This window comes from Aythya fuligula, chromosome 5 (genome assembly GCF_009819795.1).
Source record: "Aythya fuligula isolate bAytFul2 chromosome 5, bAytFul2.pri, whole genome shotgun sequence".
NCBI lineage: Eukaryota > Metazoa > Chordata > Aves > Anseriformes > Anatidae > Aythya > Aythya fuligula.
Window position 1 is genome coordinate 54,401,135 of NC_045563.1, and position 19,970 is coordinate 54,421,104.

Below are 19,970 nucleotides of genomic sequence, written 5' to 3' on the forward strand. Positions count from 1 at the left end.
TTCTTTGTTACAGACAAAAATGTGTTGGTGGATACAGAAGTAATTAAGCAAGTTAATGCTAGGTCATGGGAATTATGAAAAATAATGGTTTGAGTGCAGTTTCTGTCTCAGGAATTTCCATCTTTGCTGATTCCCAGAAGATACAAAGGTGTACCTGGGGAAAATCAGCAAGTATCTGCCTTGTTCTTATGTTTCTTTCCCCAAACATTCGCTGTGAGAATGTACTGCAGCCAGAGATGGAATATGTGATTAAACAGACCTTGGGCCTGATTCATTCTGGTTATTTTTATGTTCTTAATACAGCACAGTATTTAGCATCTCACTCTAAAGATCATTTTAATTGAAAACATTATTAACCAGAAAAAGCAAATGGGTGTGAGTTTTTTTTACTTTATTGTGGGTTTTTATAAATTGTCTTAAATTCCGCCAGAAGCCAACTTAGACTTTGTTTACTTCTCTTTCCAGCCTTGCCTTAGGATATAATGTGAATGGGAAAACAGAACCCATTTATTTTGAATGTAGGAGAATTTCAGTAGGTAATTAAAACACAATGGCAGCTTTTCTAAACTTTTTTTGGCTGGAGTATTTAGATGAAAGAAAAAGTGATTAACAGGATTTCGTCTGATTTGTGTGAAGTTATCTGGTGTTTGAATGAAAGTTTCAGTAAAAGTAGTTTGTTTCTAAAAATAAGAGAAGTTATTTGTGCGTGTTTCAGGAACAGAAATAATAGCTTTAGGTGGTTGTTTCTTTTAATAGCATAACCAAAAAAAGATGGTGTTACACATGGATCCTAACACAGTGTTATGGTAACAACCTGAAGAATCAATACATACGGATATCTTTTACTGAATGCATATTTAAATGCAAAAAGTGCTTGGACTTGGCTCTTTTTAAGAAAATGTTTTGAAGCCATGTTTTCACTCAGGTGATTTTTCTACAAGAGAGAGAAATAGCCTTGTTAAAGAAGTGTCATTGCCTTAAAGACAGACCAAAAAATCTGCAGGAATAGGGAGTATTCAGATCATTGACACCCATGATGCAGTTCCGTCATAGAGATGGAAGGAAGATAAAGTTATTTTAGAGGATAATTCAGAGTCCCCAGATTAGACAGTGCTTTCTGGCCTGGGTGCTCCAAATCTTCTGGAGTGCATCTCGGTGAATAGCGGAGCTGGGCATCACAGTTCTCTCTTGGTCTGTGATTTGACTGCATAAAGAAAACAACTCTCCTTCGATCTCATCAAAAAACAGAGGTCAAGTAGTTAGACTCAATTTTGTAGCCTCTCCTGCATTGCAGTTTATTTGTTCCTTTTTTAATCCTGAGTCTTAAGATAAGTCTATCCAAAGAAATACTTATCTCTAACCAAATCTTCATTGAAACTTTTCATTTTCATCTTGTTGACAATACCTCATTGTCCCCCCAAAATTTGTAATATTAAATTGTTAAAACAGCTTTACCAAATCAGAGTTCATGGATTGTGCTGTGTGGCCAAGTATTCTTCCTTCTGAACATTATTTGTGCAATAACATAATTAAGTTCATGATGGATGATGAACTTTATGAAAGTATTTCCTCATCAGGCAGGTAGCTGACAATAGATGATCTATGACGCTTGCTTTATGTGGTTACAGTATTTATGTTCAGTTTGTTAATTTTCTTTCCTCTAGTGCATGGTTCTTCTCTCTCTTTGGTGTCCAGTACATCATCTATTTATTCGACGGTGAGTATAACAAAACGAATTGTTTTCCTTTATTAGTCAAAGTTATTGAATTGACTTGTTTTATAGTGCTAATTACTTTTGCCACTCAAAGAGGAGGAACAAAAGCACTGTTAATTTTCATTTTCATTTGTGTTCTGAGAGCTTTCTCTGAAAGAAATGTTTGTGTTCATAAAGATGCCCGTTCATATTTAGAAGTATTCTCGTTAAACAGAGATATTAAGGGCTTAAAAGCAGCAATTTTTTGTTTGAGTCAGCGTTTTACAACTCTGCTAAACAGGTTTCACTTAAGGACTTCCACAAGTCCGAGGAGATTTTGAACTGCATTACTTAAAACACCCCAATTTACTTTATCAAGTCATTGTAGCTTTGTACTAAATATTTACTATTAAAGAAGTTTGAATAAGTTTTCAATAAGGTAGATTTCAATAACTGTAAGGAAGCATCTGCTCTCTATGCCAGTAATATTTTTTCCAGAAGTATGTATTCACTTAGGTTATCTGATCCTGAAGTAAAGCTTACTGAAGTTTGGAAATACAGAATTTTTTTAAAATGCATGTTGCATTGGCTTATTTTCTTCTAATCTTCTCACAAAAGATCTTCCATTTAAAGCATGGAAGACTTCCTAAGACCACACCTGTGCTTTAGTGGGGACGTGAGACTGCAACACGTACACCCTGTCTTGCATAACTTGTATCTAGTTAGTTGGGGCGTTAATTGCAGTGACCTGGGGGCACAAGCAGCTTCCAGTCTACACGTGCTGCTAATCAGCACTGATGATTAAATCCCAGTGGCTAGTTTAATCCCAAACTAGCTAGTTTAAAACTGGATCATGCATTCCTGCCATGCTGTAATTTGAATTTTGGAGGTTTCTAAAAGCATGAGCTTTTTAAGAAAACAAAGGGTGAATAACAATTACTTCTGAAATATGTGTGAATTGAACAGAATCTTTAATTTCAAATTGTTATGCAAGTATGATGCAGCTTCACACTTAACACACATCCACGGCTAAAACAAGCATGTGTGACACAATTACACGGAAAGACTTGCTCTTGGAACATGTGTAATTGTTTATGAAGTTGTCAGGCCAGCATCGTGTTTTCACGTATCTGTTCCACTGTTAGCAGGCTACATGTGTAACATGGCCTTAAGACCTTGATGATAAATTGAAAATACTGCCTTCCATTGTTAACCTTGCCTCAATCAAGGTCTGTATGAAGCCAAAACAGATAACACAGTGGAAGGATGGAAAGCAGACCTTTCCTCTGGGCTGTTGTTTGTAGCCATGAGCCACAAGGAGAGCAGTCAGCAGCTACTGCCTTAAGTTTCTGGTTTATGTGTTTGCTGTCCAAGCGTAAGTGGCTCTTAATAATGTGGTTTGATGGGTATAATTTTCATGGTGGCTCGTACTGGACATGTTTACATAAGGATAGCGGAGTGTCCAACTTTCTTCCGTTTGCTGGTAACTTCGGTTAGAAGCAAGCCACAGTAGCCATAATTTTATCATGCAGACCGCGAGGGATGCTCAGTACATCCCCTTTGCATAGTCAGATAACTAGTTATGAGTCCTCAGTTTTTCATCACCACAGTGCCTAGACAGCACAGGTTGTCATGATGGTTATGTTGTAATATCCTCATATATTTTTTCTGGTTTTATTTTATAGCCTGAAGAGAAATGCCAGTCAGAGGTAAGAGCACATTGTGTTTGACAGGCATAAATGTTCTGTCAAGACACTCTGCATTTTCTGTCTTGCTGTTTTATTCTTCCATATTATGGTGCAGTAAAGTAATCTCTTAAAATATATAGATCCGCAAGCTACGAAGAGAGTTGGATGCATCCCAAGAAAAAGTTTCAGCTCTGACAACTCAGTTGACTGCCAATGTGAGTACAACTCCGAGAACAAACTCTAACAGGGAATGCATTTAATGCACCAATTACCACCACAGGTTTTCTAAGTGACAAAAAGATTTCATCTGTGTAACATTCAGTTCACATTACCTATGTGTTATAAAAAAATAACTACACACATGTGGAACCTTTCCAAAAATAACATCCTCTGTCCTACTAAATTATCTTATGCCTTCCTTTAAATACTGAATTATAATATTCATTGTGCTTAAAACATCTGATAAAAAACACCGTCAAGATCTGAAGATGTTTTTATCAGAATCATTGAAGACCAGCTCCTTATTTATTTCTTTATGTTATAAATAGTGTCTTATTCTGATATTTGGGTGGGGTGAGGTATAAATGGTGTTTCTAATTGGTAGGAATCAAAATTGGTACAAACTTGGATTAAAAACCTTAAGGTTTCCTACTGCGTAAAGAAGTGGGCTAATGGTGGAATCATAAGTAACAGAGGCAGGAGGGGCTCTGAGAATCTACAGTTTACAGTTTCTGAGGAGTGAACATACCCTGATTTTTGCCAGTGTAGGTGATACTGCTTGTTTCCCCTGAGGAATTTGATGTTTAAGTAATGTAAGACACTTAGGGGGAAAAAAAGATCTTGAAGGCAGGGTGTTGAGGCAAGACTGTGTGACTGAGGAAGTTTATCTGTATGTTCTGTTCTGTAGTCACAGATAGGAGAAGTAAAAGACAGTAACTTGGTAGGAAAATAAGCATTTTAGAATAAATAAGCTACAGATGAACAGATCGGGTCACACTGACATCTTCACTTGTGGGAATAGATCAACGTAAGAGCACATGTTACTGAAGAGAACATTCTCGTCCAGCAGTTCTTTGAATAAGTACAATTCTAAACTTGACACAGTAAAGGACAGCTTTGATCTGATCAGTAACACCTATCATAAGAAAGATTCAAGGGGATATCTACTGTAGCGTTTACTGCAGGCATCACTGTGCTGCAACCAGCTTGCAAAATAGAAATGGAAAATCAAGAATACAGTTAGTATGGAAGTCAAATAAAAGTGCTTTGACTGCACGTAACCTTTCAGTCTCTGACCCAAGAAGAAAAGAAATGAAATGAAAAAGTCTTCCAAAAGCTGTTCTTATGTTTGCTTCCTGAATACATGTACAAAAGGGACTGGATACGTGAGGTGCTTTTCATCCAGAAACATTTTTTACATGCAAGAAAGTAAGACCAGATTCATTTGCATACCATTTTTTATCACGTTATTAAATAACCCAGCTTCCATCCTTCATACAGAGAACTCAGCTATGCAACTCATCTAGCTCTGGCTTAATTTTGCTGCATTCTTCTTTATACATTGTTCAGATTCAGCAAGCTGTTATTCAGCACAGGAGTTAGTAGCCTCTCTGCAAGAGCAGCGAGTAGCATGTGCATAGGGAAAGAGCAGAGGGAACAGTGTCTGTGCAGTGACTCTTCTTCTGTGTGCCTATCCCAATTGCCATTAAATTGCCCTAGGATTTGTGCATGGTTACTACAATGCAATATCTTTGCAGATAGTAGATTTTACCTGTGCTGTTGCTGTACGTTTTCTTTGTTTTGCAGAAAGTTAGCATCATTTATTATTTTGAAAATACTCCATTTTAGCTTCATTCAATTTACTTTTTTTTTCCATTTATGATACTTAAACTTCATGGATCTCAGCATACCCTTTATTTGTCCATAAATCAGCTGCAGCTTGCTGCAGAGATGTTGCTATAACTATCCTGCTAATATCTTTCGTTCTCTAGCCACCTCTCTTTACAGAACGTACATATGCTCCATATAAAAAGCCAGGTCTCATCCCAATGAATTTTAGACAAATAAATGCTGATTGTAAAGACCATGCTTTACAGACATTTACTTCACACAAGATTTCTTAAAAATGAAATAATGATAATAACTAAAAAATAGGGGGGGAGGGCTTTACATTTAGGCAGTTTGAATTGACCTCTCTAATTTATCAGATATTTTCTGAGTTCTGCTCTATACACACTGTAGCCTTCAATGTTATTCTCAGGCTGCTTGGGACAAGAATTTGTGAAAAAGTTTCCCTCAAACTAGTATGTGAAAGTAACTGTTTTCTGTAGCTCACTGAAAATTTCCACAGCAATAATTTCAAGGAGCTTGATTTGGTTTCAGAAGGGTATTTTTTTCATAGGTTAGGGTCAAAACACGGGTTTGTATCCCACTATTAATCCATGTGGTACTTTTTTTTTTCTGCAAAGCATTGCTGAGTAGTACTGAAGATCAGTTTGGCTTTTCCCAGTTCACCGCTCCCCTGCCTCCAAAAAACCTTTGTCTGATTTTTAAATAAACCTTTACATTTTCAAAGTAAGGTTTTAACTTACTTTTTGCTATTTTCTCACGGTCTGAGCTCTGCTTATTTTCATAGGGTCTGAGGGGAACGAGATGCACGTCCCTGTGTTATTGTAGTGTTTGTGTTTGTTTTCAATGTGAATGTGAGAACGATTATTTAGGATAAGTCAGCTGTGTGGTGATGAGAAGCCTGGAATGGCTCTGTGGAAGGTGGTGCCATTCCCTATATAATTAGGTGAGAGGATGTCCTTTGCAGATTGGAAAGGTTCCATGCAATTTTATGCATCAAAGCTGGGGGTAATACCTGCCAGAAAACCCACCTTCAGGAGATCCTATACTGATGTGCCAAGTCATGGTGCTGCTCCTACTGCTATATCCTCAAAGTGTTTGGTAGCAGCTGCTGCCAAGCATGGCAGCATGGTTTATAGCCTACAACTGCACGACTTCGTGGTGTGCTGCTAGTATGAGTTCTACACAAATGGCCTGTCATTTTCTAAAATCTTTACATTGGTCTGTTACCTTCAGCATTTCTAATTTTCCACAACGAAGTTGTTCCTGGTAATTTGTTTGTAAACGTTTTCACAGTACATGCTCAAGTCCTTTGACCTTTCCAAATCACTGTTATTTTCTCTGGATCATTGACAAAACAAACAACAAATTACGGTAGTGCTGCATTTAAATACCTGCATAAATATTCTTATTTGAGGAGAGAACAGAGTAATTTCTGTCTTGTTTAATTTTCAGGCACACCTTGTGGCAGCATTCGAGCAGAGTCTGGGAAACATGACGATCAGACTGCAGAGCCTAACCATGACAGCTGAACAAAAGGCAAGTTGGAGAAGTATTTGTGGAAGGTGCACTTATAAAGATGTGTATCCCAGATGGGCAGATCTGAGATGGCTTTTAAGGATTAAGTCACCGTTGTGCTTTATCTGACAGATTCATAGGGAGGTTTAACTTTTCATTCACAACAGGTAAATGCATATGTGGTTTAGACTAATTAACTGTTGAAGACCTTTTCTTAAGATGAGGGGAAGGGCACTGTCAGTACAGAAGCCTTCAGTTCTGCTTGCAGCGTTGTTGCTCTTCCTCCTTCTGTGGTGTGGAAGTAAATCACATACACTGTATGCCTTAATTTACTCAATTGTGGTGAAGGGATAAATTATAGTAAATTTTTTGACTAAAATACTTGCTTTTCCTACTGGGATGTTGTGACAACTGATTCAGTTATTCCTATAACATCTTATTTTGGATACAAGTCCAGTATTGCATATTTTTGTAATAAATTTCTTCCCAATGCATCCACACCTGTGTGTCCAGATGAAACACTAAGAAGAATCATTGCAAGATAGACAACATAGTTGTTTTTGGACAGTGTGCTTGAATGTATATTACTTGTCTACCACAGAGCATGCACATTTCCTTGTATTGCAATAATTGAGCTATTTTGCAGACTATTGAGGATGTATTTCCCCAGGCATACTGAACCTCATTTACATTTTCTTGTACATACATATTCAATAAATTCTCTGTCAACTCCCAGTGCTCAGACTGAGAAGTAATGTTACCAAATGCAGTTTGGTAACACTACCGTTTTTGGATGTATCATCATATTTTTTCTTATTTAAGGACTCCGAACTGAATGAGTTAAGGAAGACTATTGAACTACTGAAGAAGCAAAATGCTGCTGCCCAGGCTGCCATTAATGGAGTCATCAACACACCTGAGCTCAACTGCAAAGGTGAGAAACAAGCACTGCATTTCACAACTGTGAAGTGCTCTTGGGACTTGAGTCCTCTTGGTAATATCTCATGAAACTCTGTCAGAGATCAACTTTGTCTCATGACCATGCTTTAGTTACCTGAGTTGGTATAATATGGGGATTTGGAATGGGTATCTGTGTAAATAGTGTGGTCAATTCTACAGAAATAAATGAACGTGTTAGAACTTGAGTGTGAGCTCAATGAAATTTACTGTAATCACTTAATATTTTACCCATCTTAGACACTGATGTGAAGCATCAGGGAGGAAAGACCCCCCTTTTCTGAGCTGTCAAACACTTGGCTTTATTTTCTTCGGTGTTCTCTGTAATTTCCAATATGAATTTTGAATGCAGTCTTGTCATAAGTAACTCCTGTTGAACGGTCTGGGTCTGAGATTTTAATCTCACAGAAATAAGTATTAGGTGCACTGCTTTGAAACAAGCGGTGCATCGGTTGGGATAAGTGATTGTGTGTTTTTTTCCAACACTGTTCATTTGGGATTGAATGATTAATACAGAATACCAAATTTGACACCACCTCAATTAATGTTCAGGAACTGGAGCTGCTCAACCCACAGACCTGCGGATCCGAAGGCAGCACTCTTCAGATAGTGTCTCTAGCATTAACAGTGCTACCAGTCACTCCAGTGTGGGAAGCAACATAGAGAGTGATTCAAAGAAAAAGAAGAGGAAGAACTGGGTGAGTGCATTTTAACGGATTGCGTGAGGTTTTATGTAAAACTGTCAGGACACGCATGGTGAAATGTAGCTGCTTAGGTCCTCCTTCCTCCCCATGCCTCATGTAACAGGTCAGCACAAGAACTAGGCACTGTTTAAATCCTGTGTAAATACTCTTTTGAAGAGTTAATTGAGTCATAAGTGATGCATGTGCTTGTGTAGACTCTGTAGGATTGGATCTTATGTTAACAGCCAGAAGGACAGTCCTATAGTAGAAATACCTGTCAAAGATCAATTCTGGGTAAAAATTATATGGTGTCCAGCCCCTCAGGGAAAACTCTACATTTGTCATTAAAGTAAAACAAATCCATAGATGTCATTAAAGTAAACAAATCCACGACTACAAAAACGAGAGATTTTTTTTCTTTTTGCCTCATAGGGCTTTCTTCTTTTAAGTGAACATGTTAAACACCTTAAGAGCTCTGTTTGGAACGTTACTGAGGAGTTCCACAGGAAAAAAGAAATTAAAAAATTATTGTGATAAACAATTATTCTTCAAGATTTTGCAACACTTACCTTTCATTTCCCATTTTTCCTTCTTTGCTCATCATGTACTGTATACAAGGTACCGTGTACTGGAGGAAAGGTACAATATATAAAGCTCCATTTCGAATTAGACCGTAACTGCCTTAGTGACCTAGTCTGACTGTAGTTTGGACTGAAGTCCCTAGATCCTACATTGTACCCAGTAAAGCAATCCACCCCTTCCTTCCCACTGAATTCAAATTTCCCTGGATCTTTTGGGAGCTTTTCTGTATAGCTACAAAATGTGGTTTGAGCTGGTAAAGTCTTGATTTGTATTTGCACAATATCTTGTCAGAAACATTTCTGAAACTCTCTGGACTGTAAAAAATGGCTTTTTGAGCAGATTCTTGGTTTTATTTCTGTTTTGTCACGGTGGTTTCACTTGGATATCTTGCTAGCTCCTTCGTAACGGTAGTATTGCTTTAATGCTCCTAAAATCATTAGATAATTTGAAACAGTGTCATCTCCACATCGCTCTTGTGTGGGGTTTTACAGTAGTTAGACAGGGTAAATTGCTGCACCTTGTAAATTGCTAGCAACTCTTTTAGTTTTTGTGACACAGATATTTTATAATGGTTAAGCCTTAGTTAAGATAAACACTTTCATTTTTTTGTTTTAGCTTCTATTCTTTGTTATTGTAATGTAGTAGATACCATTCGACGTCAGCCTAGGTTTCTCATTCATCACACAGCTATCTCTAAAGAAGGTTAAGGAAACATTTCCTTATTATAAACAGAAGACAGGACAATATCTTAACCTTGGTATTAAATTTGAGTACATCATTGCTGTAAAATGGTGATGGGAAATTAAATCAGTAATTTAATGAGAAAATAGTAGTCTTACTTGTACACTGTTAATTTCACAAATACTGATGAAATTCTTAGCCAAAGACCTTTTGTTATATATAGAAGCAGTACAGCTGTCCACACAGGGTTGAAAAAACAAATTTGCAACATTTCTCATCATAGGAATCTTTGTCTAGTATAAAAATAACTTTCATCTTATATTAAGCTAGACTGCGTTAACTGGTGTTGAACTGTAAATTCAGCGTAACATCAGTTCAGCTACATTAATATTCATTCTATGAGTTTTTTGGTAAATGGCAGGCACACAGGCACATTAAAAAAAAAATAATAAAAAAATATATATATATATAGTTGCAGGTGTGTAGAGATTATTCAGTATTTTATCCTGGTGAAATACCTGTTCCTGCAAGGAAAAACATAATGTTAATATGGTTGTTAGCCAAAACATGGCATCTGAGCCAAGGAGAAAACATAACTTAAGTAGTTAAGAGGTTTGGATCTGGTGTCTCCCTCAAGTAACGCAAAAATGACTGAATGTTGTTTGAAGCACCTATTTTTAGAAAATACAGGGGGTTAGTTTTGAAATAACTCTTGGTCTTTATTGATAATTGGTCATGTTTGTCTTAGAAATCCAGAGCTTTCTTTATCGCTGGCTTTATCTGTTAAAACGTGTCTTTTTTCCTTCCCCCCACTTCCTTTTGCTTGCGCTTCTTCCGGCAGGTCAATGAGGTAAGGAAGACCTACTTTAAACTATGAGATACAAAGCTAACCCATCCATTTACATGACTAACCATTTCAGCATCATTAACCTTGTCTGAGCCATGTTATATTATAGCCACAAGTCATTACAGTGTTGATGTAAAGCTTGTTTCACTGAACAGAATTCGCTGTAAAATATTAAAAATAGGAAGCACTGATATCCAGTCATATTGACCTTATTAATCTCATATAATAGTTGCAGGAAAAAAAAAGCTTTTTGATTACCTTTTACCTCTGTTAAAATCTGTGTGAGAATGGCTTTGTTGTTTGAAATATTTGCATGTTAGAGTTTTCCTCTGTGGCTTTTTTGTCTGGATGAATTCTTCATGATATGCCTGCTGTTGTGGTCTTGTTTTTTCAGTTACGCAGCTCCTTCAAGCAAGCTTTTGGTAAAAAGAAATCTCCCAAGTCAGCATCTTCTCATTCAGATATTGAGGAGATGACTGATTCTTCATTACCTTCATCACCAAAGTTACCGCACCATAACTCTACTACTTCAACACCATTGTTGAGAGCCTCCCATTCCAATTCTCTGTAAGAGTTTTTTAATATTATTGTTATTATTTATTTAATGGAAAATGTACTGGCAGGCATCCTGCTGGACAGGTAGAGGGAAAGAGAAATACCATCTTTTGGACAGGTGCAATGTTTTCAGTGCTAGCTTTACAGGACATCTTCAGGTGGCTTTCCAGAAACAAACAATGGCAAAATATACCCTCCACCATCCCATCCTGTTCGGTTTCTCTGAATAAGGATCTGCAAATCTGTGTAAGCACTGCAAGAGTTTGACAGCTGTTCAGTTGCGTGTAATGCTAAAACCAGCTGTTCACCATGAGGCCACAGCAGAAGACACAGTGGGCCAGGCAGGATTGTCTTGTAGTTCTAGACTGGTCTGTTGCCACTGGTTGGTCCTACTCCTGAGCATTACTTGCTTTATCTCCCAGAACGGCCAAGTTTATTTGGTAAAACCCTTAACCCTGTCATAGTGGCAAAACAACGGGCAAAGAACAAATATTTCAGCTACTGTTTATTTTACATGTTGTGTGTCCTAAGGAGACCACAGGCAAAAGATAGAAAAGTTGAATTTGTATATTCAGGGAGTTCAAGATAGGTAAGCTGACTTGCAACACAGGACCTTTCCATTAGTATCCAAGAAGCTAAAAATCGTTGTTTCTTTACTGTAGTGTTGTTCCGTATTTCTCTGGGGAGCTTTCTTAGTAAAACATACTGAGTATGAAGAGTATTTATAACTTGAGTAGCCTTGGAGTGCAGAACTAATTGGATCTCTAGCTGTTAATGAAACAAACCAGGCCAAGTCTGGGATTTTTTTTATTTTTTTTTTCTGTTGGCTAAAGGCAGCGCATGTTGTGCTAAGCTGCAGTGATGATTTCCCAAGGAAGGTCACAGACAATGTTGGTGTTTCATTTTGGCTACCTATGAAATAAAGTTAAAATGGTCTTACTGTGCTGTTTTGAACCTGCAGTCACATTTAGAATGTGCTTGGAGAACTTTGTAAAACAGATTTTGTGTTAACTTTATCAGTAGCTTCTGCAATTGATCAGGATAAATAAATACAGAAAGATGGAAGAGGCTGTATTGTGACACGTGTAATTATCAGATGGCCTTACAACCTTGTAAATAACATACAAAACTTCCAGCCTGATTTCAGTTCAAAGGCATCTGAGTAAATATCCAAACTTGAAATTTTGCCCATCACTTGTTTTCCCATGGAAAGGTGAAAAGAATAGCAATAGTTTCCAGTCAAATAATAGTGATGAAATGTTAGTATCAGAAGATAATCCTCCATGAATTTTTTAAAGCTTCTCCAGTCTCTTGAGCCTAACTGAATGAGCTTCTGGTGTCTACAGCAAATTGTGTTTTAGAACTCTAAGGCTGGTAAATTGTTAAATGATGATCCCGTCCATCATCAGTCAAAATGCTGTGTGCATACATCACATCTTGACAAGAAAGCCAAAGGATTCAACATGAGAAAAGAGAGAAAACTAAGGGAAGGATAGAGCAAAAGTCAAACTTATACATTTTGGCTTACTGGCTTTTTGGTGAAGAAAACATCTCTCATTAACCTGATTGAAGGAGAGACATTTTAAATGAAATCTCCCTCAAAGCATGCAGCTGGGTCGTTGATCTTTATATAGATACACTTATGAATGAATGTGCTGAAATGTTACTCGTCTAGAATCTTTTTTTGTGGGAGGAGGGAAGAAGAACGCCACCAAAAATTTTTTGAGCATGAGTGCTTTGAAGCAAACAAGAATTTATCACGCTTGAATAGGTGTAGAGTTCCAAAGCCCTCCAGAACATTTCAGGGAAACCCAGCTGTGCACACCTGGTGAGCTTTAAATCTTTCTGTAAAATCATCAATCTTCAACCAACTACTGTTACTGCCTGCACCCCCTTAATTTATTTAGATTTTGGCTTTAAAATAGTTCTTTTATGGCAACTACCATGAAAAAAGTAGACTGTCCAATAGTAGGTGATTTCCTGAATTCTGTTTCATATGCTGATTACAGAAAACTAACCCTCAGACTTATTTTGCTAAGCTGTAATGTTTCCATGACCTATTTAATATCTGATTTATGGTATCACTAATGCAGTAAGCCAAAACTGTTGCCTACTCCCTGAAGATTTTTTTTCCTCTTTTACTAATAAATGCTGGTGAAGCACTGTCTGAAAAGTAACAAATGGTCTAGTTCAATGTCTCTTTTTCATTCTTTTCCAGAATTTCTGAATGCACAGACAGTGAAGCTGAAACAGTCATGCAGTTACGAAATGAACTAAGAGACAAGGAGATGAAGTTAACTGATATTCGTTTAGAAGCCCTTAGCTCCGCTCATCAGCTTGACCAGCTGCGGGAGGCGATGAACAGAATGCAGGTAGGGGATTACTACCCCGAATACTGCAGTGGATATTGAGGTGTTAAAGGCTGGCCATCCTGCCGCACAATAAAAACATAAAAGAAAGTAAATTCAAAGCTTTTTGAATGCTTACTAAAAATTGTGTTTACCTGCGTACCAGTGTCATACCTTAGACCTTCATTAAGGTCAGCTTGAACCTATGATTTCCACCTCCCTGAACTCAGCAACAGCTAACTGTTTCAACCCTAGAAACGTGGGGGGAGGCTATTCATTGGCTGTCAACAGCTTCTTAAAATTAATCTCAGGCCATCTGCTTTAAAGGAGCTACGTTTCAGTGTTTAGTAAATTCCCACATATTTTTGTTTTCTAGGACACGGAGAAATGTCATAGAAAGGTCATTATGATGATTAAAACTAATTTACTGCAGTGCTTTAAAATTATGTGAAAATGGCATTTCCACTGAGTTAGTATTTCTTCTGTAGTTGCTTATGCTGTGCTGTTTTAAGAGTGTGTTTTCACTGTGCCTTCTAACCGCTGACTTGTCTTTTCAAGAGTGAGATTGAAAAATTAAAAGCAGAAAATGATCGGCTGAAATCTGAAAACCACGGCAGCTGCAGCAGGGCGCAGTCTCAGGTTTCCATTTCATCCTCTCCAAGACATTCAGTGGGTCTCTCTCAACACAGTTTGAACCTCACGGAGTCAACCAGTCTCGGTGAGTTTAATGAGAAAGGCGGTGGGCAGGTTTTATCCTGCTCTTGGAAGGTTTGGTTTGGTTAGCCATGGAAAATGAAAGCATGAAAATTATTAACAGCTAAGGTGTGGAAATATGTCAGGAGCTGGCATAAAGCCTTCTTTTAAAATGTCATCATAGGTCTGCTACACCCTAGATTGGAGTTGTCCAACTATGACCTCAGCTGCAGAGAGTTGTGTTCAGAGCCATTTAATGGCGTTGTGTTAGCTAGGGGGATATTTTGTAGGAAGAAAAATACAGAGCAACTGACTAATAATTTCTTTTTAAAAGTGGTATTGATATTTAGTAAGGTAGTCAGTAAACCTGGTTCTTATTTTTAACCTCTGGACATGTGAACCCCAGAGGTGTTGTGTTCGACTACAATAGAAGTGTTAGGGTAAACCAGAATAGCCTTCATTGGTAGGATAAAGCTATGAAAGCTGTTGATGTCATCTCTTCACAGACATGCTGTTAGATGACCCAGGCGATGGCTCTGCCCGGAAAGAAGGAGGCAGGCATGTCAAAATAGTAGTCAACTTTCAGGACGAAATGAAATGGAAGGAGGTGAGTTGTCTTTTGTCTCCATATAAGTGACTTTGGATTTGAATTTTCTGCCACATTCCAGTCTGTTTTGAAGGCTTTTATTTGCAAAACATTCATTACAAATTTCTCAGCAGAATAGTTTACATATCAGACATATCAATACTGATAGACAAAGCACTAAGCTCCCACTTTCATTGAACTGCTGAGAGCCAGCAACACCAGTTTGGGTTGTCTCATGGGACTCGTCTGCAGTGACTTCTTATTTTACAGTTTCTGCCAATTGGTGCCATCAGCATTAGCCATGAACCTATGTCAGTAATAGAGGACTGCTAGCCTAGACCACGTGTCAGTGGTGTAGGTGATAACATTACAATTATTCTCTGAAAGACAGGTCAGTTTTTCAGCTTCAAGGAGGTGAGCTGACTAATCTGCACCTCAGGGTAGCCTGTATTTAAGACTGATCAGTTAAAAGCTGCACAAAGCTCTTTTCTGTTATTATTTCAAGTTTTATTTAAGTTGAAATAATGAAAATGATGCGGTGTGTAGGTAGAAGGTGCACTAAAATGCTAGAAGCAACAATATTCCACAAGCACTTGTTAGGTTCAGACTGGGAGATCTGTAACTATAGTTCAAGTTTTCCTCTCTGGTACAAGTATTTCATTTTGAATCAGTTATTTTTCAGATGTTCTCCTTTCTTAAGCAATGTAAAGAATCCTAAATATCCAAATATGTTTCAAATATTGTGAAATTGCAGCCTGCTTCACGTGTGTAATGCATGCGTGAATGTACTACACAATCTTTACCAAGCATTGATCTTCCTATCTCACATTACGAGTATCTGTAAAAGTGCATTTAACAAATCATTTAATGGCCTTTGTAAGAGGGGACAGAAATTCCAATAAACAGAGAGAAAATCAGCTCAGCAGATCTTCCCATGAAATAACAATTTTGCATTAATAAATTACAGCCCCAGATAAGCAAATTAATAGTAAAAATGTATTGCTAATTCTGTCGGGCTCTACTGTGCTTACTGTCAGTAAAGTTACCATGTAGAAATGGTTCTTTACATATTAGTTGAACATGAAGTTTTACACTAGAAATCAGTTTTTGTTCAATAAATGTTTCATAGTGAGTACAGCTACAGAGGAATAGAAAAATGAGGTGCATTCCTTTTTCTTTATCTGCTGTAGAAATCAGAAGCAAAAATATTAACTAAAATGGTATAATATACCAAACATAACACACAAGTTTATGTAGAAATTTATGTAGAATTTCACTAGATTTCTTTGTCTGTGGCACGATTTCTAGAAGTAAATAGGATAAATGTTGAAAATGCAATGTATTTTAGATTATGAAGTCACAGAAAAATGAATGTGGTGAACTTCTGCCTAGAATTCCTAAAACTTCCTGACTTTTTGATAAGCTGTAATCTTTTCAGATGCTTTTGAATTGTTCGTGGATTAATAAACACATTTAGCTTAACACTGGGTACTGCTTAAGTATCCTCTAAATTTGTCACTGCAACACTGTAAAAATGTTAAGTAGAGAACAAGGATTTCACATAGTATTCAGAATTTACTATAAATGTATAAAGAAATGAAGATGCATCATAACTATGCCAGAATTTCAGTTACCTTAAACAGACGTGTGACGCAGCTAGGATTTATTTATTAACTTAAATTTATGATTCACGTTTGTATTCATTTAGGATTCAAGGCCTCGCACCTTCCTCATAGGCTGCATTGGAGTCAGTGGCAAGACCAAATGGGATGTTCTGGATGGCGTGGTTAGGCGGTTGTTTAAGGTTAGTGTATACAATTTGCTCTCTGCTTGAGTTCTTCTATTAGCATTCACAGTGTATTTGACGACAGGGTGCCTGCATGGAGACTCAGATGTATACGCTGTTTTGAATTTGGATAGGTGTCCAAACAGCACTGACTTTTACAAAGATTTTATGTGTGTCTTCAGATAAGTCAGGTAACTTCAGTGTCAGTTTCCTCATCTGTAAAGCGCATAGCAGTCATTTGCCTATTGTGTCTGCTTTTTCTTTGACAATTTGCTTGGTACTATTTGAACAGGCATTTGCCAGTATCAAATAATATTCAACTCAGTGTTGTTGTTGTAGCTTAGAATCCACAGGCTCAAAGCTTTCAGTGTTTTGTAAAATTTTCCATCCTCTTTTTCACCGTAGGAATACATCATTCATGTGGATCCAGTGAGTCAGCTGGGACTTAATTCAGACAGTGTTCTGGGCTATAGCATTGGAGAAATCAAACGCACAAATAGCGCAGAGACACCCGAGCTGTTGCCCTGTGGCTATCTAGTTGGAGAAAACAATACGATTTCTGTTACCATCAAAGGTAATTGCAGTTGATCAGTCTGTTGTAGTTCTCAGTAATTACAGTTTTATCAAAGCATACTGTGTCAAGAATCTCAGAGGAGTAAAAACTTATAGTTGTGTCTGTTTTTCCTGTCCTTGCCTTTTATTTACTGTTCTTCCATTTTCATTTGATGAAGAAAGCACTTAGAGTATGGTAAGTCTATAAATTGAGCAAATTTCCTATCTGTAACAATGGAAATAATTATACACATAGCAGTTTTCCTCCAGATGTCTTAAATCGGTGCCTTGAGTTGTGCTGGAGAGCACCTCACACCACAGGTGTCACAGTGGAATTGTTCGAGCAGCTCTTCCAAATGAATTTAAAAAAAAATGGGGTTGAGGTAAGTCCTCAACCACTGCAATTTCAGTGTTAGTCAGCTTGCTTGAAGTGACACTATTGAAATATGTCACATAGATCTGCATACAGCAATGGAGTAGCACAATACTTATGAACATTGCCAACCACTTTACAGCTCAATTTCAAAGTTTGACTGAACATTTGGAAGTATTTTGATTTCTGATTGCTGGTATAAAAAAAACAACAATTAATTCTATAGCAGATCAGCACACAGGAAGACAAACTAAGTCATGAAATACCTCAGTTTACTGAGGCTTGATGTGAACTCTGAGTGTTCTGCTCACTTACTTGGAATGCATTATCCAAGAGTATAATCCCAATTGAAATATTGCTCATATCTGTGAAGCTTCAGTTGATTTTGTATTTAACTTGCAGTGTCTTGACTTGTACTTTGAAGGTTCATAAATGATAACATTTTTCAATAAAGTATGAGTGTATTTAATCAATTTATGGGAAATCAGTTACTCACATATACCGTTGAGATATAAAGCTGCCTATATAAATATTTAATATTCCAAGTAACCATTGAGGTGCAAACATTTCTATGGGTGATCTGCCAACTTCCCTTTCTTCTGTTTATTCTGAAGCATTGTATGTTTTTCCTGAGCCAATTCTGCCTAAAGTGATTGCTGACATTGCATAAATGCTTATCAGTAGGAGTTTTATGTTAGAAGAGATAGCCATCAGCATACAGAGAAGGAGTTTAATTACATGTGTTTGGGAAAGCAGGGGGAGTTGATGATAGCTATTTTTTTTTGTCTAGCGATTCAAAAGTAAACAGGTAAATTCTGTGTGTATGTGTAGTGTGCATAACAAAATACTTTAAAACACATGGTTCCTGTGTGAAAAATGTAGCCTGGAAACAGTCATATGGCCAATTTTATCTAGAGAAGCTGAGTTCTTTGAAAACTGGGAAAGCTGATGGAGAATCCAGGTGAAGCTTACAGGCCACTTACTTTTTTATACATGTCATTCTCTATCACAAGGGACACCAGAGTGGGGAAGGGATTTTTCTCAGAAATAAGAAACAGCTTGGTCGGGTTGGATCTAAATCTGTTGTTACAAAGTTTTATTTTGGGAGTTTCTCCTACTGTTACTGAGCCCAGGTATATTCACAAAGTCCCACGTTTCGGTTCTGTTTTGGCTTTCCAGTCATTTCAATTAATCTTGATTTGTTAAAACGTCATTAATGGATTGCTTTTCAGCATTACAGCTACTTTTTTCTTTTTTTTAAGAGGGAAAAAAAAAAAACAACTTGTAGGTAATCTGGATAAAAATTGGGAGTTGCTATAAATGAGGAATCTTTTACTGTTGCAGGTATCTGCGAGAACAGTTTGGACTGTCTTGTGTTTGAGTCACTGATCCCCAAGCCTATACTGCAGCGTTACGTCTCTCTCTTGATGGAACACCGACGGATTATCTTGTCTGGCCCTAGTGGCACTGGTAAAACATATCTAGCAAACCGCCTGTCTGAGTATATGGTCCTTAGAGAGGGCAGGGAGTTGGCTGATGGAATTATTGCAACCTTCAATGTGGACCATAAATCCAGTAAGGTGAGAAAACAAATCGTTGCTTGCACAGTTAATGTTACCATATGTCAAAAATGGGAGAACTGCTCCTTTGTTAATTCGTCAAAAATAGGCAAGTGGGATTTTAAACTTATCTTTCTTTTTAAAGCATTCTTTCAATCCAGAAGGGGACAATATCTAAGTTTTTCAGAACTGTAGATTAACCAGGCTTTTGGGCCTTAAATAGCAGACTTCCAGGTATAAGTTTAAACACCTAAAGGCATCATGATTTTGAAGTGGTTAGAAGGCTGAGAATTGCTGAGGAAGTTAAACACCTGCACAAAGTTCCCAGCAACTTCAGCGATCCTCATTGCATGCAGACATCTTTCCAAATAACATGAAATGCATCTCTAGGCCTTTAGAATTTCTGCAGCTGCAAGTATCAGCACTGGTAATCTACATACGCTGTTCCAGTAGTTACTGTTGTCCAGACACATTCCTGAGCTTGTAAGGCATGTGTCTGCTTTTTATGTGCTTTTGGTTTTGCCAAATATACCTCAAGTGAATGTCTAGTTAAAAAAAAAAATATTAAATGTTTGATGGCCTTAGGCAGATCTTCCTCTGGAGAAGAAGAGTGGTTGAAAGTGTGGTTGTAGGCCACTGGCATAATTTGAGACATGCTATGTAATAAATGCTTTAAAGATGATGAGAGCTTTTCAGCCACACCCAGTCACCCAGCAGTAGCACTCTGAGCTCATCATTCTTTTGTGTCATTACTGAAGGCATCTAAGTTTGGCCCCTGCTCGAGGAGTGCTTAGTACCAGGCTAATTTTGTCAGCTCTGCTTTGATAAAAACACAGCGGCAAGAACAGAGAACAAACCTAGCCGGAACAACAGCAACTGCCCCGCTTGGTGTACAGAGATTCGAATAAGTTCCTGAAAAGAAAGAAAAATGCATTTCAGACTTCTGTGTCAGATTAGGACAACACAAATGAAAGAACATAAAGCAAAAGGCAAAATCTTGACCCCTTTAGGCCCTTATCTC

At 37.5% G+C, this 19,970-nt stretch overlaps 1 protein-coding gene across 7 annotated transcripts in view; it reads left to right on the top strand.

Annotated features, from left to right (window-relative positions):
* NAV2 (neuron navigator 2) overlaps positions 1-19,970 on the top strand; it is a 395,640-nt gene that overhangs the window by 365,664 nt on the left and 10,006 nt on the right. For all 7 annotated transcript variants that reach the window (XM_032187594.1, XM_032187595.1, XM_032187590.1 and 4 more), the window contains 14 exons: positions 1,665-1,717; positions 3,379-3,402; positions 3,522-3,596; positions 6,685-6,768; positions 7,570-7,681; positions 8,257-8,402; positions 10,492-10,500; positions 10,892-11,064; positions 13,271-13,424; positions 13,959-14,118; positions 14,600-14,700; positions 16,388-16,483; positions 16,871-17,039; positions 18,735-18,970. In XM_032187594.1, coding sequence (XP_032043485.1) covers positions 1,665-1,717; positions 3,379-3,402; positions 3,522-3,596; positions 6,685-6,768; positions 7,570-7,681; positions 8,257-8,402; positions 10,492-10,500; positions 10,892-11,064; positions 13,271-13,424; positions 13,959-14,118; positions 14,600-14,700; positions 16,388-16,483; positions 16,871-17,039; positions 18,735-18,970 — 1,592 coding nt within the window. The remainder of the gene's footprint in view (positions 1-1,664; positions 1,718-3,378; positions 3,403-3,521; positions 3,597-6,684; positions 6,769-7,569; positions 7,682-8,256; positions 8,403-10,491; positions 10,501-10,891; positions 11,065-13,270; positions 13,425-13,958; positions 14,119-14,599; positions 14,701-16,387; positions 16,484-16,870; positions 17,040-18,734; positions 18,971-19,970) is intronic.